At 41.1% G+C, this 25,952-nt stretch overlaps 1 protein-coding gene across 1 annotated transcript in view; it reads right to left on the bottom strand.

Annotated features, from left to right (window-relative positions):
• CLVS1 (clavesin 1) overlaps window positions 1–25,952 on the bottom strand; it is an 84,170-nt gene that overhangs the window by 10,492 nt on the left and 47,726 nt on the right. Inside the window, exons 3-4 of the mRNA XM_003205070.5 lie at window positions 2,407–2,517; window positions 1,144–1,379 (exon numbers count right to left, since the gene is read on the bottom strand). Of these exons, the coding sequence (XP_003205118.1) occupies window positions 1,144–1,379; window positions 2,407–2,517 (347 nt within the window). The remainder of the gene's footprint in view (window positions 1–1,143; window positions 1,380–2,406; window positions 2,518–25,952) is intronic.

The following is a 25,952-nucleotide window of genomic DNA, read 5'->3' as shown; positions in this document are numbered from 1 at the left end:
AGTCCTGACTGGGAGTCTGCAGTGAGAACTGCTGACCTTGCACACAGCCACCTCTCCTTGTACCCTGGCTGCAGTCCTGCAAAGAGTCATACCCCTGTGGTTGTATGTCCCTGTAAACAGTGGGACCCACAGCACTCATCTGTCGCAAGTGTGAGTGCTTTCCGTACAAGGCTTTGCATTGCAGCATTTCTTTTTCCTCTGACAATGAAAGACTTTTAAAATTAATTGCATGACATTCTGGCTTGTCTGTGTTGTCAGCTTTGATTTTGCTGTGACAAAATGATGGCCGCTGCCTGTCACATAGAGTGACGCCCCGTGTGTGAGCACTGTGCTCATCAAGTGGCAGCAGCGAGTTAAAGCCTGGCTGTGATCTGCACTGAAAGCAGTTCTGTTGAGTGTAGGGAGGGAGAGATGAGCCGCACGTCGCCCTGACGCAAAGAGCCAGCCGGTCACTGCTCCGTGGCTTAGTGGGGGGCAGCTGGTGGTGACCTGCTGTGACACTGCCAAATCTACAAGCCCCAGTGACCAGTGCTGAGCATCAGCCCTCCTCACCCCACCCCCTCATTTAGTGCAAATTACCGACGGGCGGTGTTTTCGAAAGCTGCCATTTTAAGCATGCCCAACCACCAGAGCTAAAAGCAGGGCTGCTGGAAGAGCGGTGTTCCTGCGATGGCGGGGCTGGAAAGGGACGTGAGAGCAGGAGCACGAGCAGCAGCAGGAGCGTGAGTTGTGGCCAGCTCTCCTTTAGAGGGCAGTGGTGCTCATTGTACGGGAGCTGCACTGCGAAGGAGGTAAAATGCTGTCAGCTGGGGTCAGAGGGCACGAAAGGAACAGCAACACTTAGAAAATAGTACCGCAGTGGTGCTGCTGGACGTGCTGTGCCATATAGGAGAGCATTTCACAGACTCTGTCCGGTGCTCTGTGCAGGGACTCATTAATTTCCCCTTGTTTTTGTTCCCAGTAATCATAATTCAGACAAATAATTATGATTCCACCGAGAGTCTTCCTTTTCTCCTGATCACAGCCCAGGGTGAAACACCCCTGACCATCAACGTTTGCTCTGCCACAGCCCTCTCACAGCCCTCCCTTCGTGGCCTACCCCCAGCAAGACCACCTAGAGGCAGTTCCCAAAGCAGCACCAACCTTTTCATGGGCTTGGGAGAGTCCTCCTGCTCCAGGCTGGAGGATGCGTGCTTCACGTGCATGGCGTTGTATGAGGTGTGAGTGTACTCATTCTCATCACTGTAGTCAGGACCGAGCAACGTTCGAGCCCATGTCCCCATGTCGTATGGGGGAAGAGTCCCCCCGAACTCAGAGGGCAGGCATTCTGGGTGTATTAGCTGGTGAAGGCTGTTCAGGTTGTTGCCATGAAGAAAGATCTTTAAAAAATAGAGAAAGGTGAAAGTTAGCATCGCTTCCTTGCTTCATTAAGTGCATTAATAGCAGCACTAATGAAGCATGGGTTGCCATCAGTTCCCATTGCAGTTTCACTGAGGGTTTCTGAAGCAGCCTGGGGTGGGTGGGAAGGCAAGGATCAGCTTTGATGTGTAGGGCCAGAGTTATGTTGGTGGCATAAGCACTTCAGAAAAGCCAAATTCACTTACTTTTGGCACGTGACACTGTCAATTTCTTAAGTAGCATATTGGGAAAAGTGAAGTGCAGATCAGAAATGACTGACTACTGCCACTGGTACAGGCTACAGCTAGTAGGGAGCTAGTGAAACTGACTGACAAAATGTGAGGAACAGGCCTTCAGCTTTAGGGAGCATCACCCAGCCCTGAACCCAAGGACTGGTGCTGCACAGCATATGTCGGTCTGTGCAGCCATTTTGTGCAGCTGCAGCCAAATCAGGCTTGCTAATGCCATTGTGACAACACCCATATCCCATCTGTCAAGCAAACCCCAGGTAAGGTATGGGGCCTTCTGAGAGATCATCCAATGATGGCATTATGATCTTCGGTGGACAAATAGCTGAGTTGACTGCAGGACAATATGTCACATTGGTTTGGGTGGTGTGAGCAAACAGGCTTCAGGCACTGACGTCTTGTGTGAAAATAAGTGAGTTAGCACCGTGTGAAAAATGTTTAAGTTTATTACCACAAAGGAGTTGAGCTGAAGTTTCCTTCTGCGGATGGCTTCAGCCAGACCTGGTAATCCCTCCACATCGCCACTTTTCTCTATCCCTAAGCACAGCCCATTAAAAAGGATCTACACTTATAGTGGTAACTCGTTGGTCCCTGGTTATTGTGTCAACCCAGACCATTGCAAACGGTATGTTTTAATAACAGCCACAGTTCTCTGTGGCCCTATGAGAAATGGAGAGAGAAGGAGGAAGCAAAAAAAACAGGGGTCTGCTCCGCTACTTCATATCTCCAGCTCCCACCTCCCCCAGCCCCTCGTGATTACCCTTTTCCTTGTCTTGTCTTTGAGGAATGGTTTGATTAGCGTGTACAGGGCATGGATATACCAGGGCTGGTTGACAAAATGGACTCCTCCAAAGCGGGCAGGAAAGCTGTCCTACAGAAAGAAACAAATTGAAGGTAGTTAATAAATGCATTGCTTTAGCCAGGCAGTCAATAAGATGAAAGCCAGAGAAAGAAGTCTGCCTCTTTCCATCTGCAATAGCAGCTGAGCACTGAGCTTTCTGGAAGGGGGTGGAAGGAGGTGGGAAGAGGGAGAAGCCCAGAAACGTTTCATCAGTCTCTTCTCTTAGCAGACAGTCCCTTCTCCCCTCCGCCTCAATTGCTGATGATGTAAGAAGTGGGCTACACCAGACGGTTTGCCCAAACGCTTTCAACTCCATCAAGGCACCTGACTGCTGGACTGGGAAGGAGGCAGGGCTGAGCACGTCTCCCTCGAGGAGCAGCTTTCTCGTTTCTCATTGTGCAGCGCACAGCGAGGCCCCGGTTCCCACGCACTCTGCTGCACGCCACTCACCTTTTCACCCTTCTGCCTCCCTGCCTCCCTCCTGCTAAAATCATCATTACAATGGCTGACCTTTCGGGGTGAGCGAGCAGCGTATTCTGGGGAGGAGGATGGGTGGGAAAAGCTGATAAGTGAAGGTGTAGCGGGAGCACACCATGACGGCTCCATGGAAACTGGCCGAGCCAAGCGCTGGCAGCGAGGCTCTGCACAAACAACCTCAGCATTAACATGCAGGTAGCATCCTCCGGGGAGGTGTGTGCAGCAGCAGCCCACCCGCTCGGGCAGCCTGGCACGCTTAATAGGAGAGGAGGTTGCTGGTGCATCTTGAAAGGTTACCGCGTATTGTGACGGGCATTTTGTACTGCTGCTCTCCTCTAACAAATGTCAGGCAGTCAGGGAAGACCCCGGGGCCTTTGGCTTTTGTTAATAGCGGGATGTCTGCTGCTCCTGCATGCAAGGACACTTCCAAAGTGTCTCTGCTTGGCAAAGGGACATCCCGATGGAGCCTTCTCCATCTTTCCTGTGCACCCTGCAGCTCAGTAAATACAACCACATCTCTTCCTGCAGAACTCCAGCTTTCGGACTCAGGCAGGTTCATCCCCCGCAGTTAGCATGGGGTATCCTAAGGCTTTTTCTCAGCTTCCTCTGGAGCATCGCAGTCTGAGCACAGCTGGTGAGAGTGTGGGGAGGATTTGTGAGATGATATGGAAAATCCCCTTATACACCTGCTGAATGTAGTTTCTGCATGGCTTCAAGGTCAAATTATTCCATAGATTTAGCACTATGTAGGCACCCAACCTCCTCCTGCCTCCACCCTTGCCCTGGGTAGATATGAGGGACCATTTATACTCTTCAGGCACTGGCTATGGATTGCCCTAGCAGTCATACAAAATGTACCCAGTTAATGTGTGTGAGGGGCTAAAGTCATAAGCGATACTCTTTTCTTTAGCATTACAGAAGTATAAGCCTCTTACATCTCAAATGTGTCAGTTTAGCTGAAATAATTACAAATCTCAATATGAAATCCATGTGCCAGTGGGTAGCCAGATCCACAGGCAGGAGCCCTTCCAAGGAGGACAGATGATCTGTAGAGGTGTTAATCCACTGTGAAGATAACTGAACTTCCACTGTTGCTGGGATATTAGTTAAAATTTTGGAACACAACTCTAATTAATTTAAACTACTGGACTGCTGCAGATTCCCATGACTCCAATTGTGCTGTCTTGAGAAACAGTAATAGAGAATCTGGCCTTTATTCTGAGCCCACCTAGTGTTTAACTGCCAATGTGGCCATGAAGTGAAGCCAAAAGTGGCTTCCTATTGCGTGATAAACCTAAAGTGTGTTTTAGACAAGACTAAAGCCAAAAATTCCCATCCCATGCAAAGCTCATATATTCATTTGCTTTCCTTCCACAAGAACGAAAATTTGAAGATGCAAAATTTTTCACAGAATATTTTTAACATTAAAAAAGGAACAAAGAGATTGGGTGCTCTTCCTTAATAATATTGTTCTATATTTATCAAAGTAGTTGATATCTCATAAGCTGTAGCTCTAAAGAAGAAGTTCTGAATTTGTTTGGTCTTTGGAACTGAACTGCCACAGCAGTACTAACTTGCAATACAACAGCACAGGTCAGTGCAGTAGATGCAGTCTGGATGTGAAGCAAAGCACAGTAAAGAAGTAAGAGATTGAAGGCACAGGAATGAGTTTAAGACACAGAGATTTCTATCAACCCAAAAAAGAAATTTTTTTTTTGTTTCTCCCTAGAATATACAGAAGATATTAATCACTATCTTCAGTGAGAAATGCCAGTCAGGCTTAATTTCCAAGGGGAAATTCTTTTTCTTACAAGTATATATACCAACTGTAATGATACCACCTTATCCAAAAAAGGTCTGAATGCTGAGAAATAAGAGAACCAGCTGGAGGTTTGAATTGGCAGACTGCCTCTGGAAAAGATTGTCAAAAAAGGAATATGTACTTTATATATTAAAAATGACATTTATATCAACCCATCGTAGCCTTTTGCATCCATTAACTAGATTCTGTCTAGTACATCGGTAGATAAAGTGTTATAGGAAAGCTTCTCATATAACAGCGTTATTTTTAAAGGCAATTTTTGAAAGGCAGTCCTTTCATTCTGAAGATACACCAGAAGATGCACAAATAATTTTGTAAAGGCAGTATGATTATCAAGAAATAATGATTAAAAAAACCTTTTTTTGTGTTTAACTTTCTGCTATTTTTGTTTCTTGCACTGCTAAGCACATTAATCTCAGTTTGACTTTCATCCTTCAGTCCACCCGCATTTGTAGAACTGTCAATTAGGACAAGGATGAAAACATAATTTTTTTTAAACCAAAGAAATTTGATATGGGAATCATCCAGACAATTTGGAATTGCAACAGACCAATTTTGCAGAAGTCCCTAATTAGAGCAGAGCTGTCTTGGAAAGAAAAACTCTCGTCTGGAGGTCTGCCTTGCTCAGCTCTAGGAAGATGTATGAGACCTTTCCCACACCCCACTTAGTGTCTCTGCTTCTTTCCCTGGGGCTAGGTGAAAGTAGCTGAAATTGATTTTCTGCTGGAGAGCTTGTGCTGTTAGGAATTCTCTTTTGATTTCTCATGTCTCATGATTCTGTGAGAAGGTGTATTTTATAATGAGGTGTATTTTTTGGAGCCTACTGTGGAAAGGATCCTGGGATCGTAGAGCCTTTTCTTAATCTGATTCCTTGTTAAATAGTAAGGATATATTTACATTTGATTCCAGTGACATAAGTAAAATATGACACATAGGAAATGGTCTACTTATTTGTGTACACTCTTGTTTCTTTTGAAAATCAGGCTGGACGTAACTTCATGTCACTCAGAGAACCAATTTCAGTGTGAATAAACACTCTCAAGCCAGCATTAAACCAGCTAGCTTACTACTCAGTGATAGCAGGGAAGAACCAGTAAAAGGATTCCCAGTATCTACCTGAGCAGCTAGCTCACCTCAGGGCCAGACAAGGTCTTCTTTCACTGGGACCTGTTGACTAAAGTAAAGAATACATCTAATCTTGTAGCAGCGATACCTTTCCTAAATAGCACAGAAAAACCTACAGAGACAAAATTGTCCCAACCCAGAGCTCTTAGTAGCTCCTATTGACTGAGTGAATCTGGTGCTGTAGATGGGACGTAACATTTGTCTTTTTTGCTTTTATTTGGCTTTATCAGTTTGTTGGTTTATGTCTTTTGGTAGTTTCCCTAAACATCATCCCCAAAGGAAAGAAAGAAATGAACACTTGAGTGTCGCAATAAAGGTGCCACAGATACCCCAAAATCCATACAGGCCTCACTGTACTTTATGTTTCAGGTTGGAAAAGTGTCTCCCAGATACAGGTCAGAAGAAAATGTGGAGAACATTGATTGCCTTCTCCTCTCAGACTCCTGTGCTTGGAAATTTCTGAATTGAAACGAGCCTGGGACTGAAATTTTTCTATACAAAATATTCTGCTAAATAGCTCAGGAGAGATAACCGTGAGGAGAATGAGACTTTTTTTCTCTATTTCTGCCTGTTCTTGCCTTCATGACATCTATTTCTTTTGGCAGGAATATACATCAGAAACCTTTAACTGTTTTGTTGTTCTGAACTGCTTGGCTCTGAAAGCTGCAAATCAAGATGATCTTCCAACATCTCCTCATACCAGCATGGCAGAAATGCAAAACAATCTCCAGAATATCAAAATTAGGAACAAATCCAACCTGATACAAATCTAGTTGATCTTTTCAAACTGCATGAATTGGCTTCATATACCAATGACCTAAGCTCAAAAAAACATGCTGTAGCATATTTCCAGCTTTGGAACATCTGAATTTTGTGACACAAGCATTTTTTAAACTAGTTCATAGCTTCAACCCTTAGCTATTAGAAAAGTAAACACACATCTTGCTATCCAAATGCCCTTCTTTATTCTAGACCACACTGGCCAGTTTAATGCAAAATGAAATATAATCCCCTTTGAATGAAAATAATGTGCCTTAGATTCAGGCAGATTTCAATCATAAACAAAACTGTTTAAACCAAAAGGTCATTCAAACTGAGGATAAAAACAGAATCCTCATGCCTGTGTGCTTACATAATCAGTCCCTGCGGCGGATTAAAGCTCCCACAGACCGTATTAATAGTTCTGGGAGATTTTATTAATAGTTCAGTGATAGTTTCTCCCCAGAGAATTTCGTGTGTGGGTGATTTTAATGGACTGGCACAATGAGGGGAGGATGCTTTCAGCTCTCTAACTCTGGATCCAAATCCAGCCTTGGAAATGGGGGCAGTGATTGAAAGTTGTTCTTCTCTGATTTTATGAGCACCAAGTAGTGGATAGGCTGCCTCTACTGAAAACACTTGAGAGCATGTTTGAATGAATGTCGTGTAACGCCCTTGGTGCAGCCAGAGCAGGCTGTCTTACAATATGGATTAGGAAGAAAGGAGAGTGTCACCCTCATCCATCCAGCCGCAGTTCCTAATTTTAATGCAGCTCCCAGTATCCAAGTGTTTAGCTGGGGAACCCAGCGAGCAGAAGGAGCTGGGGATTGCAGGGATCTGAGGTGCTCCCGTCTCCCTCCAGCATCCCCAGAGTGAGCCTGGCTCTGCTTGGGGACCAGGAATAGCTCACACCTCTGTCCAGAGAATTTGATCTGCCTTTTTTTTTTTTTTTTTTTTTTTTAATCTGCAGAGGAGAGAAAAACTATTAAAAATGTCTAACAGTGTTAATAATATGGCAGTCTTGACCTGCTTAAACTACAACTGCAAAAGGACTTCCTGCAATTAGGAAGAACTCATTGATTTTGTGAAGTGGTGACTGTAACTGCTCACAGCAAAATGTTCTCTTTCCTTTGAAGCATGCAGTAGCAAAAGACTGGAGCAAAATCACAGAAAAGCATGAGTATTTAGTTTATTTTTACATCACATGCCCACATATGTAGATTAGTATGCTCTGAAGCACTGCAGTCAAGGAAATGGAATTGAAAAACAAACACTAGGATGCATTCTCCCAGACATTTTTCATGTTCATTATCTCTCCCACTACACTACTCAACTTTTAAAATTCATTCATTTGCAATGGGTTTCTTCCAGTCATCACTGCATGTTAGTGGGGTCCTACAGAGCATCTGTTCATGGGCGTTGGCAGATGGCACCAATAAATCAGGTTACAGAACACAGATTTGCTTTGATTTGTCCTGATAGGATCATGCTGTCATATCATCTGGTCTAACCTGTAACCTTGGGGCAAAAGGAAGATTTCCTCACTACTTCTTTACAAGAAACTTTGCTGAACAGCACCAGCTCGAAATAATTGAAGTACAGAAAATGTCCGAGGAGCAGTAACAGCTCTGGACTGACAACTTATCCTGGTGTTGCTTCTTCGCTTTGAATCTGCCGCTGTTGATTTTAGCACTTCATGCACAAGTCATAGACTGTTGCTTCTTTCAGGAAAAAAAGGTGAATGCACTATGCTGCAAAATAAAGCAAATTCATTCAGGGTCTTGTTCGAAATGGTACTCAGAGAAGAGAGAAATTCAAAATGTGATGCAAAAAAAAAAAAAATATGTAAGGAGATAGTGTACTGGAACAACGTTTTGGAAGTAACCCATTTGTAGCTCAAGTATCACCAAACTCATGACACTGAGTTCTGGACTAGGTTGGAAGAACAGGGAGTTCCTGGCTGAGCAGCCATAGACAGGGCAGAAGTGGGGCAAGTTAGGGCACACACAGGAGGGACACAACGTTTGTGGAGACTGTTTTTCATAGTTACTTTAAGAACTTGCTGTGATCATTGAAGCCAACTCAAGCAAACTGGGCTAAATTGTCGCCGTTGTTCTTATTTTGAAGTAAATTCGTGCTCACAAACACTTCCACATCCAGATTTCATCAGCAACTACAAGCTGCGTTGCTTCTATTCCTGGGTCTCACTGAACATGTCAGTCTGAAATTAGTTGTGGGGGAAGGGAAAAACAGTGGGAAGATCATCAAAGCTGAAAGTACTTTAGGACTTAATTAGAAACTGCAAAACACACTGGGCACAGCACAAGCCTGGTCTCCAGGCCTGCAGGGCCAATGCACGTGCTGCTCACTGGGGCGTGCAACCATGAGTTTGCTGTGGCTCTCAGCTCTCACTGGGCCTCCAGCCCGTGGCTGCAGGTGACCTAGCAGCTTCAGTGGCTTGGAAGCATCAGGAGAACAAAGTTCCTGTAGAAATGTCAGGTCTTTAAAATTGAGAGTAATTTTACAAAGTTAATTTCTGAAGAAAACGTATTAATGCCTGAAGATGAGAAGACTCAGGGGAGACCTCATTCCTTTCAGGGGAAACCTTTCAATCCTTAAGCGAATCTTATAAACAGGAGGGAAATCAACTTTTTATATGGATAGATGGTGATAGGTCAAGGAATAACATTTTGAATCTAAAAGAGGGGAGATTTAGATCAGATGTGGGGAAAATTTTTCACTGGGAGGGTGGTGAGGCACTGGCACTGGCTGCCCAGAGATGTTGTGGGTGCTCCATCCCTGCAGGCACTCGAGGCCAGGTTGGATGAGGCCCTGGGCACCCTGAACTGTTGCCTGATTTAGTGGTTGGCTACACTGCCCACAGAAGAGGGTTGAAACTAGGTGATCTTTGAGTTTCCTTTCAATCCAAGCCATTTTATGATTCTATGATTCTGTGATTAACCACTGTAGCAGAAATCTGAAGTTTTCCTTAGCTGACTTGACCTTTCTACCTCTGGCTATTTCTACTTCCGTGGCCTTGCACCCATCCTGAAGAGCAATGGATCTGTGGGACACCACAGTTTAGAGCATGGGAGTAAAGGCAGAGGAGATGATGCTGAAGCAAATCCACAAGGATTTGAAAAACTGTTGAAGGGAGTGAGTCAAGTGCATGCAGAAAGCCAGACCTGAAAAGGACAACATACAGCAATTTATTTCTTGTTCAGCACTGCTGGGATTTTAAACAAAGCACTGTACAGAGTCTGTCTCTTTAAATATGCATTGTTACATTGAGATGCATCACTGGAGATTCTACACCATGTATGTAAAAGATTCACATTATACACATCGCCTCTTTCTATACATGGTCTCCAGCAAGATAGCCCTGTGCCAGAACAAAAAGGCCATGAAGGCCAAACCATCACAGTGAGGACAAATGCCCACAACATTAGTTAAAGTCAGCCAAAGAAAAGCAATTAAAAAAGGTCTTGTGCCTTTCATCTCAGGAGACCTACTGACTTTGCAGAAAAAGCTCTTTATCTTGCCTATGGAAGTGCCACAAAAATTATAATCATATTATATTTGTGTTGTGATTGAAACCTGATGATGGAGAAAAGGAGACTTTATTATTTAAAGTGCTGGGCAACCTATTTGGTGTTGAACAGAAGTCTGCTGTATCTTGGCTTAAACAAAACCTGGAATCATCTCAAAGCTTCTGCGTGTGCATTCACTCAGAAACATGTAAAGGAGATTATAAACTGTTATTGTGATGGGATTATAAACTAGCACAGGACAGGAAAAAAACTGATGAAGCAGTTTTTTGTTGGCATTAGTTGTCTGACTCAGACAATGTTTGAAAGAGATTATTTCTTTTCCAGTAAATTTCTCTGCATCTAGAAAGAAATTCAAATCCCTTGTGTTGGCTTTTCTCTACTTGAAGAGATATCATAAACTTCTAGCACTTGTTTTCCCAAGGTTGTCTGCTAAACAGAAACTGGGTTTCCAACTTATTTCATTAAGTATTTGAGATCTTACTGTTTTCTTTGAGGTTGGAACCTCATTTTGAAATGGACATTTTCCTTCACCAAGCTCTAAGCACAAACCCTTTTAAAAATAATTTCTATGGTCTCTTGATGGATGAATCCTGTTGAGTGTACTCTTGGTGAGGACATTCTGCAATTCTTTTCATTTATTGCAGCAGGAATACATATTCGAGAGGGTGAGTGAGGAAGACTCAGTGACCTACTTTGTTTTTAAATGGAGACATAATGCTAAAGACCTGCGCAATGTGGAAGCTCAACTCTGGGGAGATTTAACACAAGGCAACTCATGTTTCATTAGATAAGTACCTGGCAGCAGCATCTTTGATTCATGTGCAGCCTCTTGTTCGTCCAAACAACAGAAAGCCAGGGGAAAAAATAAAAATCACTTCTTATTATTTGCATAATTCAATCTCTGTCCTTGTTCTGACATGTTAGTAAGATTGCTCAGCTTCTGTTTCTGAAGGGAATCTTGTTTCATGTGTTTTTGTTTCACAAAGTCCCAGATAGTCACAGGGCTGAATTGACAGAAGCAGATAAATGTGTCAGCTCTGCAATCAAATATAATCTCTTTTTTCTGCCCTTTTGTGATCTGTTTTATTATTATTATTTTTTTAATAGTTCAGCTGTGTCTTGTTAATAAGAAACCTAACCATAGTTGAATGTCCTTGAAGTATGGTTTTGAGACCGAAAGAGTCATGATTAATACTAAAAATGTATGTTTTTCCATTGCAGAAAAGATGTTTTTTAGGAAGGCTGCTTTTACAGTGACAAGCAGCATTTTAAGTTCCCTGATATTTTTCCCCCTTGCCTTTAAGAAACAAGCATGAAGGCCATTTTGCAGAAAAGAGCTTTGTACTATGCAGTGCAAAGAACACACTGATATTTTCCCCTGTGGTCCTTAGAGTAGGCATTGCTAGCAGCATCACCAGCAGCCAAGACTATCTGATGTGCCATTTGCAACTGTTATAACCTTGCCAGTGTTTTATGTTTTGGGCTCAAATGTTTCAACAGCAAGCTCAGACAAATCTTTATGGGAACAGTTAGGGGAGATGGAGCGTGGAGAAGTGATTTCTCAAAGGGCTTGTGGGTAAATGTATTTTTTCTGCACTTCAGTAATATTTCTGTGATTTCTGAAGATGGAGATTGAAAGTACAAAATCTTTGGGCATGGACTTGACTTCACATTAGGCTTTCCTAGTGCAGGTGGTTTCACTGCCCCAGTGAGAATTTGCAGCTGTGTGTGTGCATATGCCAGAACTCGTTCAGAGACTGAAATGCCTTATAGGTTTGTATAGTTGCAGTGATAACCTCTTTTCTTAAAAGCTGAGATCAGTTACAATCCCTAGAGTTTGCTGTCTGCTTCCTCCCAGGAGATCTCCCCCAGCCCTGGTCAGCGGTGAGAGGCAGAGCTCTGCCTGCAGTCATTGCTCCCAGAGGTCTGGTAAATCCCAGGTGGTGCCAAGGCCCCACAGAGCTATGTGGGATACTGCAAAAAAAGGGATTTTTTTTTTTCATTTCAATTCTGGGTGTGTGACATTGTCATTTTAATGTTCTTTTTGTGTTGTTTGCACATAAAGCAGTGCTAAGTGACAGCCAGTGCTGCTCATCACATCAGCGCTCAGAACTGAGGCTCTTATTGGTCTGGCAGTGTTAAATGCTGCGTAAACTTTGCATTCTCTGCTAAACAAAATACGTGCTTATACTCTGCAGCATCTCTCTTGTTTCCACTGTATAATCTCCCTTCACTTCATAGCTTTTATCCCTCACTGCCCTGCTTTGCAGCAACCTTAACTCTGACTTGAAAGCAACTTTAAAGGCTAGCACTAGGAAAATGATTTCTACTGTCTGTTCAGGCGCAAGACAAGCAAGGCACTCATCAGTGTGCCTTCCCAGCCTTTTAATTCTCATCTAATAATTTCAGTCTTTGGCCTTTCTTTGTTATCACCTGTTCCAACAGAGTCCCTGAAAGAGAGGAGACAGCAGTTTACTGCCTTAGCATTTGCACTGAGTGCTCCCCAGTTACTCTCAGTTGTGTTTTAGGCAGTACAATGCCAGTTTTGCAAGACAATTGCAATGGCAATTATGCCATTCTGATATTGTACTCCTTGAAAAAATGTTTTAATTATTTTTTCACTCGTCAATAGCAGGGAAAAAAAAGTACTTCACTGAATTTCCTATAATTATGGTTAGCAGAAAGGTACAATCTTATTTCACATCTACCTCTGCTTTAAAAAAATAAATTTTCCACTCTTTCTTTTCAGATTGGATTGAAATTATGCGTTAAGTATTGCTACATGACACTTTGAATAAATTGGGCTTTTTTCCACCCAGTGTCTGAGAATATGCTGCGTCATATCTCCAAAATTCATTAATTTTTCTGGGTAGATATAGGATAGTCAGCCTGCATGTTTTCCTATGAATTCCTGCTGAGAAGTCTTTCTACCTGAAGGCAAGCTGAAGTATATCCTCCTGGTTAAACTCTAAGTGTTTTATTATTGTTCCCTGCTTGAATATCATGGAATTTTCAGAACAGTGGATGTCATTTATCTTTACTTCAGCAAGGATTTAAGCATAACATCTCATGTTTTCCTTTAGAATAATTTTGTTTGTAGAGTTGGAGAGTGTTTCACAGTGCATGTGAAACACTAGCCAGATTGTTGAGATTAAAGAGTTGAGTTCAGAGGTACAAAGTCTGTGGTCATTCCATATTTTTTTTTTCTCTGGGGTTCATACTGTGGGCAGAAATTTATTTATAGATTAGCTGGATGATGCTAGGGAGTGGCAAGAACTTTGATGATGGTGACAGTCTGTGGGGTGCAACAGATATGGAGGTTAAGGATTATCTATCCACAGGGATCCTGGTAAACTGAAAAAATGGGTTTTTGGGACCCACATTAACAAACACAAAGTGTTTTCTCTTTGCCAGAATAATCCCATGCAACAATACAGAGCAACTAGAAAGTAGCTTTGCAAAAGAGGACTTGGACATCCTGGTGGTCAAGTTGAAAGCCAGTGTGTTCTTGTGGCAAAGAACTAGCCTGGGTTGCAATGGCAAGGGTATAACCAGCAGGTCAGGGTGGTGCTCCTTCCCCTCTGCTCTGCATTAGTGAGAACCTTGAGCCCATTCTGGGCTTCTACTTAAGCATAGGCTGACCTAAAAGAGGCAATGGATATGGGTGGCAGTGGTGGAAAGCCAAACTATTAGGAAAATATTTCATACTGAGGCAGCTAAACACTGGAATGTGTTAGCTGGAGAGGCTGGGAGATCCCAGTCTGCAGAGATGTTTCTGTCTCAGCTGGACAATGCCCTAAGCAACACAGTCTAAACTCAAAGCTAGATCTAACTTTGAAGTCTGCCCTGCTTTAAGGCCATGAATGGGATCAAATGACCTTCAGAGCCATCTTCTAATGTCAGTTCTCCTATGATTCTGTGTTATTTTATATGAGTGGGTATGCTTGCATCCAAAGTTATTAAACTGTTCCTGCTCTGAAATTTACTTAGTCATATTTCTCACGTTACTGACTGATCTGTGATTACTCAGACGTCACTGACTGATCTGTGGTTACTCAGCAATTCACACTACAGTTTCTGTTGAAAGCTGAAACATTTTTCCTCTTTAAAATAAGCCACAATTTACTACAGGCTAGTGGGCAGGAAAGTAAGGCTTATTTAAGACATGCTTAGCCACAAAACCCATACTAGAAGCACAAGTGACAGCAATAAACAAAATAAAATTATCTGCTCATGCCAGAGCAAAATCCCTGCACTGAACCATTGTTCTAAAAATTATTTCCTTGTTATCAGCATGTGCTGGGTGAAGACAAGTCATCGGAAAACCTGTATTCCCTCTTAAATGCTACAGTATTTCACACATGCATCAGTGCATATCCATTCCACTTATGTTCATCAACTTAATTAAAATCTCTCTATTATTGAAACCAATAGCTATCTCAGAAAAGTATCGTAGCTTAGGAAAGATTGTTGATTTATGCTGTTCACTCGAGAGCTTTCCAGGAGTGTTAGGTTATTTCTTACCTAGCCTAACCAATTTCTGCTGGAAATCCTGCAATTTGGAAAGAATTTGGAAATTGAAACCAAAGCCAACATATTTTTAAAAGCATTAGTAAGAAATTAATAATACTTTGGAAAACATTGCAGATGCTTGATCTCTGGTTCTTGTGATATTGTTCTTTTATTTTAACAATAAGACACTTTTAACATATATGTGTGATAGTGTTTTTGTACATTATATTTTTGCACAAAATTCGAGATAACACATCTACTGGTTGCGTTGTGAAGGAGCTCAGTTTATGAAAGCCTACTCAGTATGAAATCTATCACTGAACACATTAAATTATTTGCCAAAAGTGATTGTTGAACAGATAATTCTCCCAAGAATAAACAGTAAGGAAATATTGGTTGACGTGGTTGACAAGCCACTCTGAAAGATATTTGAAAAGCCATGGTGGTCAGGTGAAGTCCCTGGTCACTGGAAATAAGGCAGAGCCACACCTGTTTTTAAGAGTATAAAGGGCGACCCAGGGAACCAGAATGGCTTCACCAAGGGCAAATATTGCCTGATCTGCCTTGTCACTTTTTATGACAGCATAACTGTGTTAGCAGACAAGGGAAGAGCCACTGATGTCGTCTATCTAGACTTCAGTGTTATCCCTCAAGAATCTGTACTGGGGGAGATCCTGTATGTAAACATTTAGGTCACAGCCTGAACCAGTGATTAAGCACCTGGCGAAGGGGTGTGGGCAGTCCTGGGAGAACAAGTGCAAGCAATTCACCTGTGGGACTGGAAGGAGTGGACCCAAGGTCTGCCCCTCCCTAACCTCATTTTAAGGGCTGGTGGCCAGAGGGGAAGTGTCTCTACATGGAGTTTGCTTCCTTTGAGTGTTTTCTAGTGAGACTTGATCTGTGGAATACAGGTAAGCTGTTTCTTTTTTATTACGGAATTGTAACCACTACCTTTGTTGGGTGACTCAAAACTAGTTAAAGGCAACTGTATCTACTGCCTTCTGTCCTTATACATGGTTTTTGTTTTGTTTTGTTTTTTTATTTTTATATATCTACATCAATTATACTGATAATGGGATTGGGTGCACCCTCAACAAGTTTACAGGCAACACCAAGAAGCTGTGTGCTGCGATTGACTTACCTGAGGGATGGGGTGTTACCCAGGCAGATCTAGAAAGGCTTGAGCAGTGGGTGTATGTGAACTTCATGAGGATCAAGAAACTCAAGTAAGAAGTCTGACACTTGTGTTGTGACAAGTCCCACTATCAGTACAAAATGGGGTTGTAAGGATAGAGCGCAGCCTTGCCAGGGTGTACTGGTGGAAGGCAAGATGGACATGAACCAGCAGTGTGTGCTTGTAGACCAGAAAGCCAACCAGGTGTTGACACCAGGTCCTGGGCTGCATCCGAACAAGTATGATCCTGCCCCTCTCTTCTGTGCTGGTGAGGCCTGACCTGGAAGCACTGCATCCAGATGTGGAGTCATCAGTACAGGAGGTATGTGGACCTGTTGGAGTACATCCAGAGGAGAGTCACAGAAATGATCCAAGGGATCAAACACCTCCCCTGCCAGGACAGGCTGAGGCAGATGGAGCTGTTCAACCTGGAGAAGAGAAGGCTCCAGGGAGACATGAAAGCAGCCTTTCAGTACCTAAATGGGAGCTATAAGAAAAAAGGGGACAGACCTTTTAGCAAGGTCCCTTGTGATAGGACAAGGGGAAAATGGCTTTGAACTAAAAGAAGAGAAATTCCAACTGGATATAAGCAAGAAGCTTTTTCCAATAAGTATGGCGAGGCTTTGAAACAGGTTGTTCAGGGAGGTGGTGGTTGCCCCATCCTTGGAGACACTCAAGATTGGCTGGATGTGGCTCCAAGCAACCTGATGTAGCTTTAGATGTCCCTGTTCATTGTAGTGGAGTTGAACTAGATGGCCTGTAAAGGTCTCTTCCAGCTTAAACCATTCTAAGATTTAAAATAGAAAATTGGAAACATTTAACAACTTACTAACGCTGGGATTCTTTCAGACTGTAGGAGATAATTGGAATCATTTTGCTTTGTACTTCAATATATATCCGTAAGCCACAAGTACCTCTGAAAATGTGACAATTTCTGTCAGACAAATTCTGAAGCACTTCAGTTGTTAAAAAAAAAAAAAAAAAATTATTAACTTAGGCAGAGAAGGCTAATTATAAAAGATTATTATATATTATTTGTGCTACTCTCAAGGTAAAGTGAAACATGTTTGGTATGTGTTTTTAAACAGACATTACAAAAAAAAATTAAAAATAAAGCAGTGTTTCTGACTGATAGAAAGTTGAAAAACTGTTTTGAAATTTTGGGAGCCAAATTCAGTTCCTAGTAAGATCACAGTTAGATCCTGTGGAAAAGCATTCAAGTAAGCATCTACAGAAATGCCTAAAATCTACTTATAGAAAAGAAGTTAGCGTTTATAAAGCAAAGAAGGACTTGCCTGAAGCTTGAAGAAGTTGGCTGTTGCCTTGATGCTGTGGATATTAAAAGAAACCTATAATAATTTCTTGTTGAGATTGAGGAAGAAAAGCATAAAGCAGTCAGCATGGGGGTGTACAAAGCCCAAGCCCCTGGGGAAATTCAGAGTGGACAAACAATTTGTGCATGATAATATCTGTCACTTGAAAAAGATTATATCACTACATTAATTCTTACAAGCATCAGCAGGGATATGTAGAGGAAGGAGGAATACATCTTCATGGGAGCAAGTATAAACAGAGAACTCTGTCCATCTGAAGACCCATGGATATGGGCTGGGTTGTTTGTTTTCTTGAGGCTTAGGTGCACTGGTGAAAACAGTATCAGCAAAGAGAAGTCGCTGGTGATAGAAGTCAGTGAAGCTCTGGTCATACAGAAGTAAATTTTATATTATTTCATTATGGAATTGTATGAAAAAGTGTCAAAAGAAAAATGTGGGAAAAAATATAATTTACAACAATACCATAAGGGGGTAAAAAAAACAAACATTATGATGCTAGAAATATGCTAGTTGTTGAATCTCAGAGATAACATCCAATCATTGGATGGGCAAGCGTTGACAGCAACTGAAGAGTAAACAGAAGATGTTCTGAGGGAATGCAGGCACTCTCAACAGAGTGTGGAATAGAGATGCATGTTGATATGGCCCAATGTTCATCTACAAAGATTCTCTTGCCACAGTTCTGGCTACAGTAAGTAAAGTCTAATGTTCTAGAAAGAGGAAATTAAAGAATGCGAAGGTAGTGCTCTTACGGATCATGTAAAAAGCAAGCAGAAATGTTGAAACATTTCATTTGCATGTGAATGAGCTGCATCTTTTGTGATGTCTCTAATGGGAAGCTGAAAGGGCATTAACGCTCTGGGAGGTGACCTTATGAAACTGGAGCATCCATTTGTACATGATCATTATCTCTTTAGGAAATCATTTACTCAGAAAGCCATTGGGTTGCACTTGAAGTCAGAGGTTTTTGACATGGAAATATAACATATGTTTGACAGTATAAACAATGAAAAATTATACATAAATTATGTTAGATCCAGAAGGGCAAGTGTAGAAAAATCCTGTCTGGAGCCTTCAACTAATACCAGGATTTGTTATCCTTTCTGAGTAAACTAAACAAAGATGTAAGTCTTACAGAAATATCAACTTAATCACTGTTTACATGGGTTGACATTGATAGGACAAGGGGGAATGGTTTTAAACTGAGACAGGGGAGGCTTAAGTTAGATGTTAGGAGGAAGTCTTTCACTCAGAGAGTGGTGACGCACTGGAACAGGTTGCCAAAGGAGGTTGTGGATGCCCCACAACCAGTTCAAGGCCAGGCTGGATGTGACTCTGGGCTGCCTGGTCTAGTGGTTGGCAATCCTGCCCCCACAGCGGGGTGATTGAAACTAGATGATCTTTGAATCCTTTTCAACCCAGGCCATTCCATGATCTAACAAGATTACAGAGAGTGTTTCAGAAATTCTTCCCCAGCAGACCCCTCCGATAGGGGACCTATAAGGAAATTTGCACTTAACCAAGCTGCCTGGATAAGCATCTTGCAAGCCCTCCTGAGGAAAGACATGCAAGAAGGGTAAGTCACAAAAAGGGCTGTATTTACACTGTGAAATTGCAGTGGCACCAGTGATGCATGGGAGGTCAAACAGCCTTTGCAGACAAGATGCCTGTGCTTGTCAGCCAGCTGTCGTAGTGGCTTTGAACTCAGAGGTGTCTTAAGACAGAGGAAAGCAGCAAGTTGGGTATGGGTTGTGACATGATATTAGGAGAGATAATGGTGGGCAGTAGTCATGTCAATGTGCAGTGGACTCATCACAGGTATAATTGAGGCTGCTGTACTACTGGGCACAAGCAAAGGAGTAGGTGGCAAAGGCTTTCTCCAGCGACTGGATGGAAAAACCAAAGTGCTGTCTGTTAGGTGGATGAAGATGCTGAGGGTAGCCATGCTGGCTGAGGCAGGATGTGATAGGAGGACACTGCTATGGCAGAACTGGTAGTATGGATATTACAGCTTAACTCTGAAAATCCATGTGATAACATGGAGCGCTTCAAGAGCAAATTGAGCACTAGACTTTGAGATCCTGAACTGTAATGAAGTCAGTGAGGACGTGCCTAGAAAGGGAAGCGGTGGGAAAATAGAAAGCTTGTTGGAGGATGTTGAAATAGCCTCTTGGTTACAAATAATTAATGATGCCTTCCCCTATTCCATTGATCTAACTGTAATCGGTTTATCACCACCAGTATTGTTGTACTTCAACAGAAATGTGGATTGCCAGTTTCATTCCAGCTCCGTTAAAAGTAGCAGGAATAGCCGCTTTTGCTTTGAAGGGGCAATAATAAGGTCTCCTACACTGCTTACATAGACTAGCTCAGTAAGAAATAGTTGCAAGAGAGAGAAGAAAGAAAGAAGGAAGAAAATAAATATTCTTCCTGTTTGCACTGTCACAATTTGAACATTTATCTGGCTTCAGATGTTGTATCCAGGAGATCATAATAGTAAACCATTCAGTCATGGAAAGAGTTCACTTCAAGAATAGGTGGCTTATGTTGTCACATCACAGTTCCATAGAGTTTCTCTTACTTCAGTAAGCAGGATGTTATTTTTTTAATCATGTTTCTCCATTCCTCAAAAAAAAGTTTTTCAGTCTTTTGTAAGTTTAGTCCATCTATTCTTTAAAAAAAAAAAAAAAAAAAAGAGTTATGCCAGAGAAATCATCAAACAACCCACGCAAAAGTGAAGCTGGTCATACCATCAATTGCAGTAAAAAAGCACAGCTGCAATTAAAATGTTCTGGAATTGGATTATCTACGAAAGAATTTAAAGCAGTCATGCAGTTGCTTCTCTTTCACTGTAAGACTATCAGCCATGCTCAACAGCAGTGACAGTCAAAGATAGCACCACTCTGGTGTTTATTGCAAGACTCAGCTTCCCATGGCAGGTCCAATTTCCCTCCTCATCAGATCACCAGTCATGCCCCTGTGTCAAGTAACCTCATGAAGCCAGCCCCACCTTCTCTTGCAGGACCTGCCCTGCACTCAGGGATGCACACACACATGTCATGCTATCCTACAGCTTTACTCTGACCTTCACTTGGGTGCTTTCCCCCCGTTACTGCCATTCCTTCACCCTCTTATCATCCGTACTCCTCTCTTGTCTCAGCTAACTTTGAAGCAAAATCCTGGGTAATAGCTTTCAGTGTTAGTTTTGTCTTCAATTTTGATTGACTTCCTATGTGTTTTTAGAGCTCTCGGTTAAAAGCTTCACTTCTCCCCACTGCTTTGTAAAGTATTCTTCTAAATAAACAGTGCCTACCACAGAATTATGTTTGTCCTAGCAAAACATGAAGGCAGCAGTGCCAGCTGGAAGCTGACAAAAAAAAGCACCTTTCTGAATGCAATAATTCAGTGTGATTCTAAGGACTTGCAGACAAAATGTGAAGCCTTGTCTCTGCTGAAAAACAGGAAAAAAAAAATTATGAAGTGAAAATGTGTGAAAACGGAGCTGAACTTCTGAAATGGCAAGAGAGGTTACGATCTCATTGCTTCTGCTAACTTCCTTGTAGCTTCTGCTTTCCATCCTTTGTGAACTAGCAGAATCATAATGTTAAAAGCATATCTTCAGTGGAATGGGCTGCATAGCAAGAGGGAATATATCAGCCATGCACTTTTGCTGTGCCACGCAAGATTGCGTGCCTTGATTGCAGGCATGCTGGCATAAGCATTGATCAAGTCAATTGCTTTGCAGTGGTGAGCAAGGGTGCTGGAGTGAAGACAGGTATTCATACTTGAAAAAGACTGCAATGGTTGCATCTATAAGAGTTTCAAAGCTTTGCATGTATCCTTAAAGAATCTGCTGTTTCTTTTCATACTTCTTGGTATCAAGCTCTAGGGTGTTTTGCTGCTTTGGGAAGATGGAATGACCTGATATTTTAATGAAAATAATACAAAATGCTGATTGTGTGTTATACTGAAGGACTTCATTTATCAGTAGATGTCCAAAATAAAATGTTGGCAGTTTGTCTTGATATGAAACTGCTGAGGGGAGAATATTCTTTGGAAAACATGAAAGGGAATAAAACATGCCTGACAGATAAGTCCCACAGTGGCTTGACAGTTTGGATATTTGCATGATAATCTGCTCATCCTTTGCTTTACTTTTCACTGAATAATACCTTACATCAGAAATTCTACCTTCACGTCTTTGCAATTTCAGTCTCTTCCCACTGCAGCTGGCACTTTCACATGAGGCCATGTTTTGGAGGACTTCTCAAGGTATCTTCCTCTTTGAGGTTATCTACTAGCTTTTTCTTCTCTCATCACACTCCCTCTTTTGATCTTGCTCTGAGAACTATTTAAGGTGAACTTCCACATCTTATGACCCTGGTACCCTTACATTTGGCAGATAAATAGTCCATGGTATATTTAGTATCAAAGGAAGGGAGAAAATACAAGCTTAGGAAATTCCCCACATCCTAATACTAGATTTGATCTCTGCTTCCTTCTTGTCTATCCTTTGTTTGACCTTCCTTTTTGGTGTTAATGGCTGGCTGCTGACACCAATGCAATCTCTGATTGCCTTTTCTTTTCCTCATGGTCATGAACAAAATCACCAAGGCAAATATTCAGGAGATCAACACTTATTTGCTCAAACTTATTATTATTTTTTTAAATCCTTTCATTAGTGTCTGAGAAGATTCTTCTTGAGCTAAATCCAGCTAGACTAATATTCTGTTTCTGACAGTGGTCAAATACAGGCAGTCAGGAATGTGTCTTAAAAACGAGGGGAGAAAAAATTGCTGTGTCCCCAGAATACTTTGTATTCAATTAATGGCTTCCCATATCTGCTCTTTTCCTTAAAGATTTTTCAATCTCCAAAGACATCTGTTCTCTAATGATAATTCATTCATGATTCTTCACACTAGTAATTTAGTTCATTCTTCCTCCCACCCCCGTCAATAAAATAACTGAAATTACAAAGACTATTGATCCTTTGGCAGTCCAGCTTACCTGCTAGGGAGTAGTTTGCAAGATTTAGCTTTTTTTTCCTATGTAAGAATTCCCTAAGACTGGAGAGAGCCTACCAGCTACCACACTGGAAGTCAGTGTTTGTTATGAGAAGTGGAAGAGGATATAATGATGACTTCTGTTGTGTGTTTTTGTGTTTGTTTTTTTTTTTTGTTTCTTCAGCAGATTTCAGTATATTACTGCAGTCAATAGCTAATTACTTGTTTCACTGGAAGACTGTTTTTGGGACTCTGACTCTTGTAGAATAATTTTGTACTGAAAAAAAAAAAAAAAAATTACAGGAATTACAAAAATTTCTCTGAGAGTAGCTAAGCTTTTTCTTATCCTGAGAGCATGAATCAGAATCCTAGATTTTGTAGGACAGTGTCTTTCCCATGTGCTGTTCTAATTATAACTTCATGTGTTCTCCAGGAGACAGGTAGATTTTACATGCACTTCTCAAATACTTGAGATTACAGGCGGTCTCACTGCATTCACCTGCACTACACTGACACCAGCAGAAAGCATTAAGTTTTGAAAACTTATTTTAAAAAGCGTGATATTTTATGACTGTGTTATTTACATTGCTTTGTGTAATAGATGATTTTGCAAATCATTCTTGGAGCTGAGAACAGCTGAGCACATTTTCCAGTGTGATCTCTACATCCACATGGGAGCACGTCTCCTTGGACTACCTGAGAACTTGACTAGACTCAGCACTTTGGTGTTGATCATTTACTCAGGACTTCTCAATATGCTTGCTTGTTTTGGATTGTTTTTTTGTTGTTTTTTTTTTTTTTAAACTTAAATTCTGCAGTACATGGGCTTTTTGAGGTTAAAGAGGGTTGTATAAAAAGTGATGACTGATTGAAGGAAAACAAATCGCAAGGAAAGTGAAAACAACAGCACTTCACTCAGTGCTTGTCTTTTGAGTGCTCAGCACTTCTGTTCTGTGACATTCTCCAGCAGTACTTCAGGATCTCCTAATTTTTATCTAGTATTTAGTAGGGCTTAAAGTACCATAAAAGTGATTTGGGGGGGGGGGGGAGATAATTCAATTCACCAAAACAAGACATATTGAATCCTTTACAATTTTTCATATATATGTCTATCTGTTAAGGGTGAAATGCTGACTGAAGAGGTCATCTGGACTACAGTGTCTCTTAAAATGTATAGCATACTCCTTATTATGGTGGTCTTTATTTCTGTAGTTGTCTTTTACCCAGGGGGATGGCAAAGTATATTTTCTAATAGCTTCAGGTTGTCAGACTGTAAAAAATGCTCTGTTACACTGTGTACAGCTACTCAAACTATCTTTTGTGTTTTACTGTAAGGGGTGAATATAGAAACTGGTAGACATTAAAAAATATCACCTCTTATAAATAGTGTGCCTTGTCAGTAAGGCCCTTTTGGTTTTAGGAAAACAAGACAAAGACAAACAACAACAACAACATACTAAATTTATAAATCTTAGTGAAAACAGCTTAATGCAGCTCTCCAGGATCCTGGATGGTTGCAGTGCATGGGTAAATAGCAGTGAAGAGTTGTAGTCTCTTCTGTTTTCATGTAGCATTTGGATCTAGGCAGCCTTCTGCAACAATCAGAGTGTGAATATCCTCACCATTGGCCAGACCTGTCCTGTGACTTCTCTTTCTGTCACCTGACCCCTAGGGAGCATCCACATACTCCTCTCCCCACCCAGGGAACATGGTCTGTTCTGTGAAGTAAACAGACTTCATACTGGGAAACCACAGGAAACGTCATAATAAATACTTATCTATTCTTATAGGACCATTTAATTGCCATCGGGCCTGTGGCAGGAGAATGGAACTAGGTGATCTTTAAGAACATTTGGACTCAGTGATCTCTAGAGGTCCCTTCCAGTCCCTACAGTTCTGTGACTGTGATTCAGTGATTCCTTCCAGCCTCAGTCATTTTCAATTCATGATTCAATTATGATTTAATCCTAGGTGAGTAAGAAAGAGATGACCTTGCTAACAAGATGACCAAATAAAAACCCTTCTTTTTCACCCATTAATCCTCCTTCAGTGAAGTATGTTCACTTTTCCATTCAGTGCTATCCAGTTTTTTTAACCATGCCAAGTGATTTCATTAAGTATCCAATTTGTTTCAAGTAGTAATAGTTGAACCACACCAAGAAAAGATATGTCTTTCTATTAAAGAATGATTTCTGGCAATTTTCAGCCTTTACTGTCTGAATCAGAAGTTGATCAGGAAAGATGCACATTGACATGATAGAAAAGCCGAAATAGTATATATACTCGCATCTCATCAGGGCTTCTTAGTTCTGGTTGTAGCAATCAGAGCAGCCACTCATTTTTTTTTTTTTTTTCAAGCAAGAACTAGCAAGTGTGTGAGACACAGCGTCTGTCTGTCTCAACTATGAAGACACAGCCCATGTAGCCAACACTTATTAGGAAATAAGTATTTATTCACAGTGTAAACAAAAAATTGACAGGGCCTACTTGTATCTACTTGTATTTATCTGATGAAAAGAATGAATAACAATGCCAAAAACAAACAAGAACAAAAAAAAAATTCTAACATGCAAATATGCAAACAAGTTTTTTTCACTTTATATTTTGAACTATGATTTTGTTTTGGTGTGTAGCTTCAATATGACAAAAAGGGAGAGAAAAGCATTCCAAAATGAAACTAAGCTTTTTTTCTAAATGAAAAACAACCTGGATGTTTTTGTTTTTGTTTGACCTACAATTGCTATTCCAAGTTCAATACTGGGACAACAACTTAGAAAATCAATTTGTTCATCTCAAGTCATTAAGTGGGTAATGAGGCGTTCATGGCCACAGTGAACAAACAAGCTATCCTCCCTTATTAACATTTTCAGCCAATGGACTTTTGGACACCCAGTAACACTGCACATTGTACAGTGCAGGTGAAATGTCATCAGATGTTTCGTAAATCATTATTTCACAAATGTCAGAATTCAACGTGATAAACGTTATTTACTGTCTTAAATGTTTCTTAATGGCAAAATCTTATCAAAATAATCTGTACAAAGTGGTCTGATCTATGTGTCTTTTTGTTGAACTGTGCTCCTCATTACACTAATGGGAAAAAAAAATAAGTGTATTGGGGGTATTATACTGTAAGTTGTGTGATTTTGCTGCATTATGTAGATGTCTCCCATATTAAAAAGTTGTGGACATCTTATTATCAGCCTTAGTTAGAATTTTAGTTAGCCTCACTATAGAATAATATGTTAATAATTAAACTCACGAGCATATATTTTACATGAAAATGGTACTACATGCTGCATAAATTATCATTCAATTTCTGGATCACCTTTATGAGAATAGCATAGAGTGACTTAGACTGGAGCTGATTGGCGTATGTTGTTTGGTATTCTGTGATAAGCTCTCTCAATTACTGATTTAGAAATGTTACAAAAAAGTGCAGTTATTATTCATACCTATATAGGTGATATAAATTCATAGACTCTCCAGAAACTCTTCACACGGTTCAGGCATTTGACTTGAATGTATGTCAAAGTATAAGTACTGTTCCTGCCACTTAATACGGAGGAGCTGTGGGCTGTGAATTACTAGTGCTAAGCAGACATACCTCACCAAACACATCTGAAACAGGAAAGCAATTCCATTCTTCCTTTTAGATAAGAGTGAGTGTGAGTAGAAATTGAAAACACTTTTCTAGTTTGAAAGCCA

The sequence above is a fragment of the Meleagris gallopavo genome, chromosome 3 (assembly GCF_905368555.1).
Source record: "Meleagris gallopavo chromosome 3, MGAL_WU_HG_1.1, whole genome shotgun sequence".
Lineage (NCBI taxonomy): Eukaryota > Metazoa > Chordata > Aves > Galliformes > Phasianidae > Meleagris > Meleagris gallopavo.
Note: the sequence above shows the minus strand (reverse complement) of the source record. Positions and strands in the feature narration are given on the sequence as shown.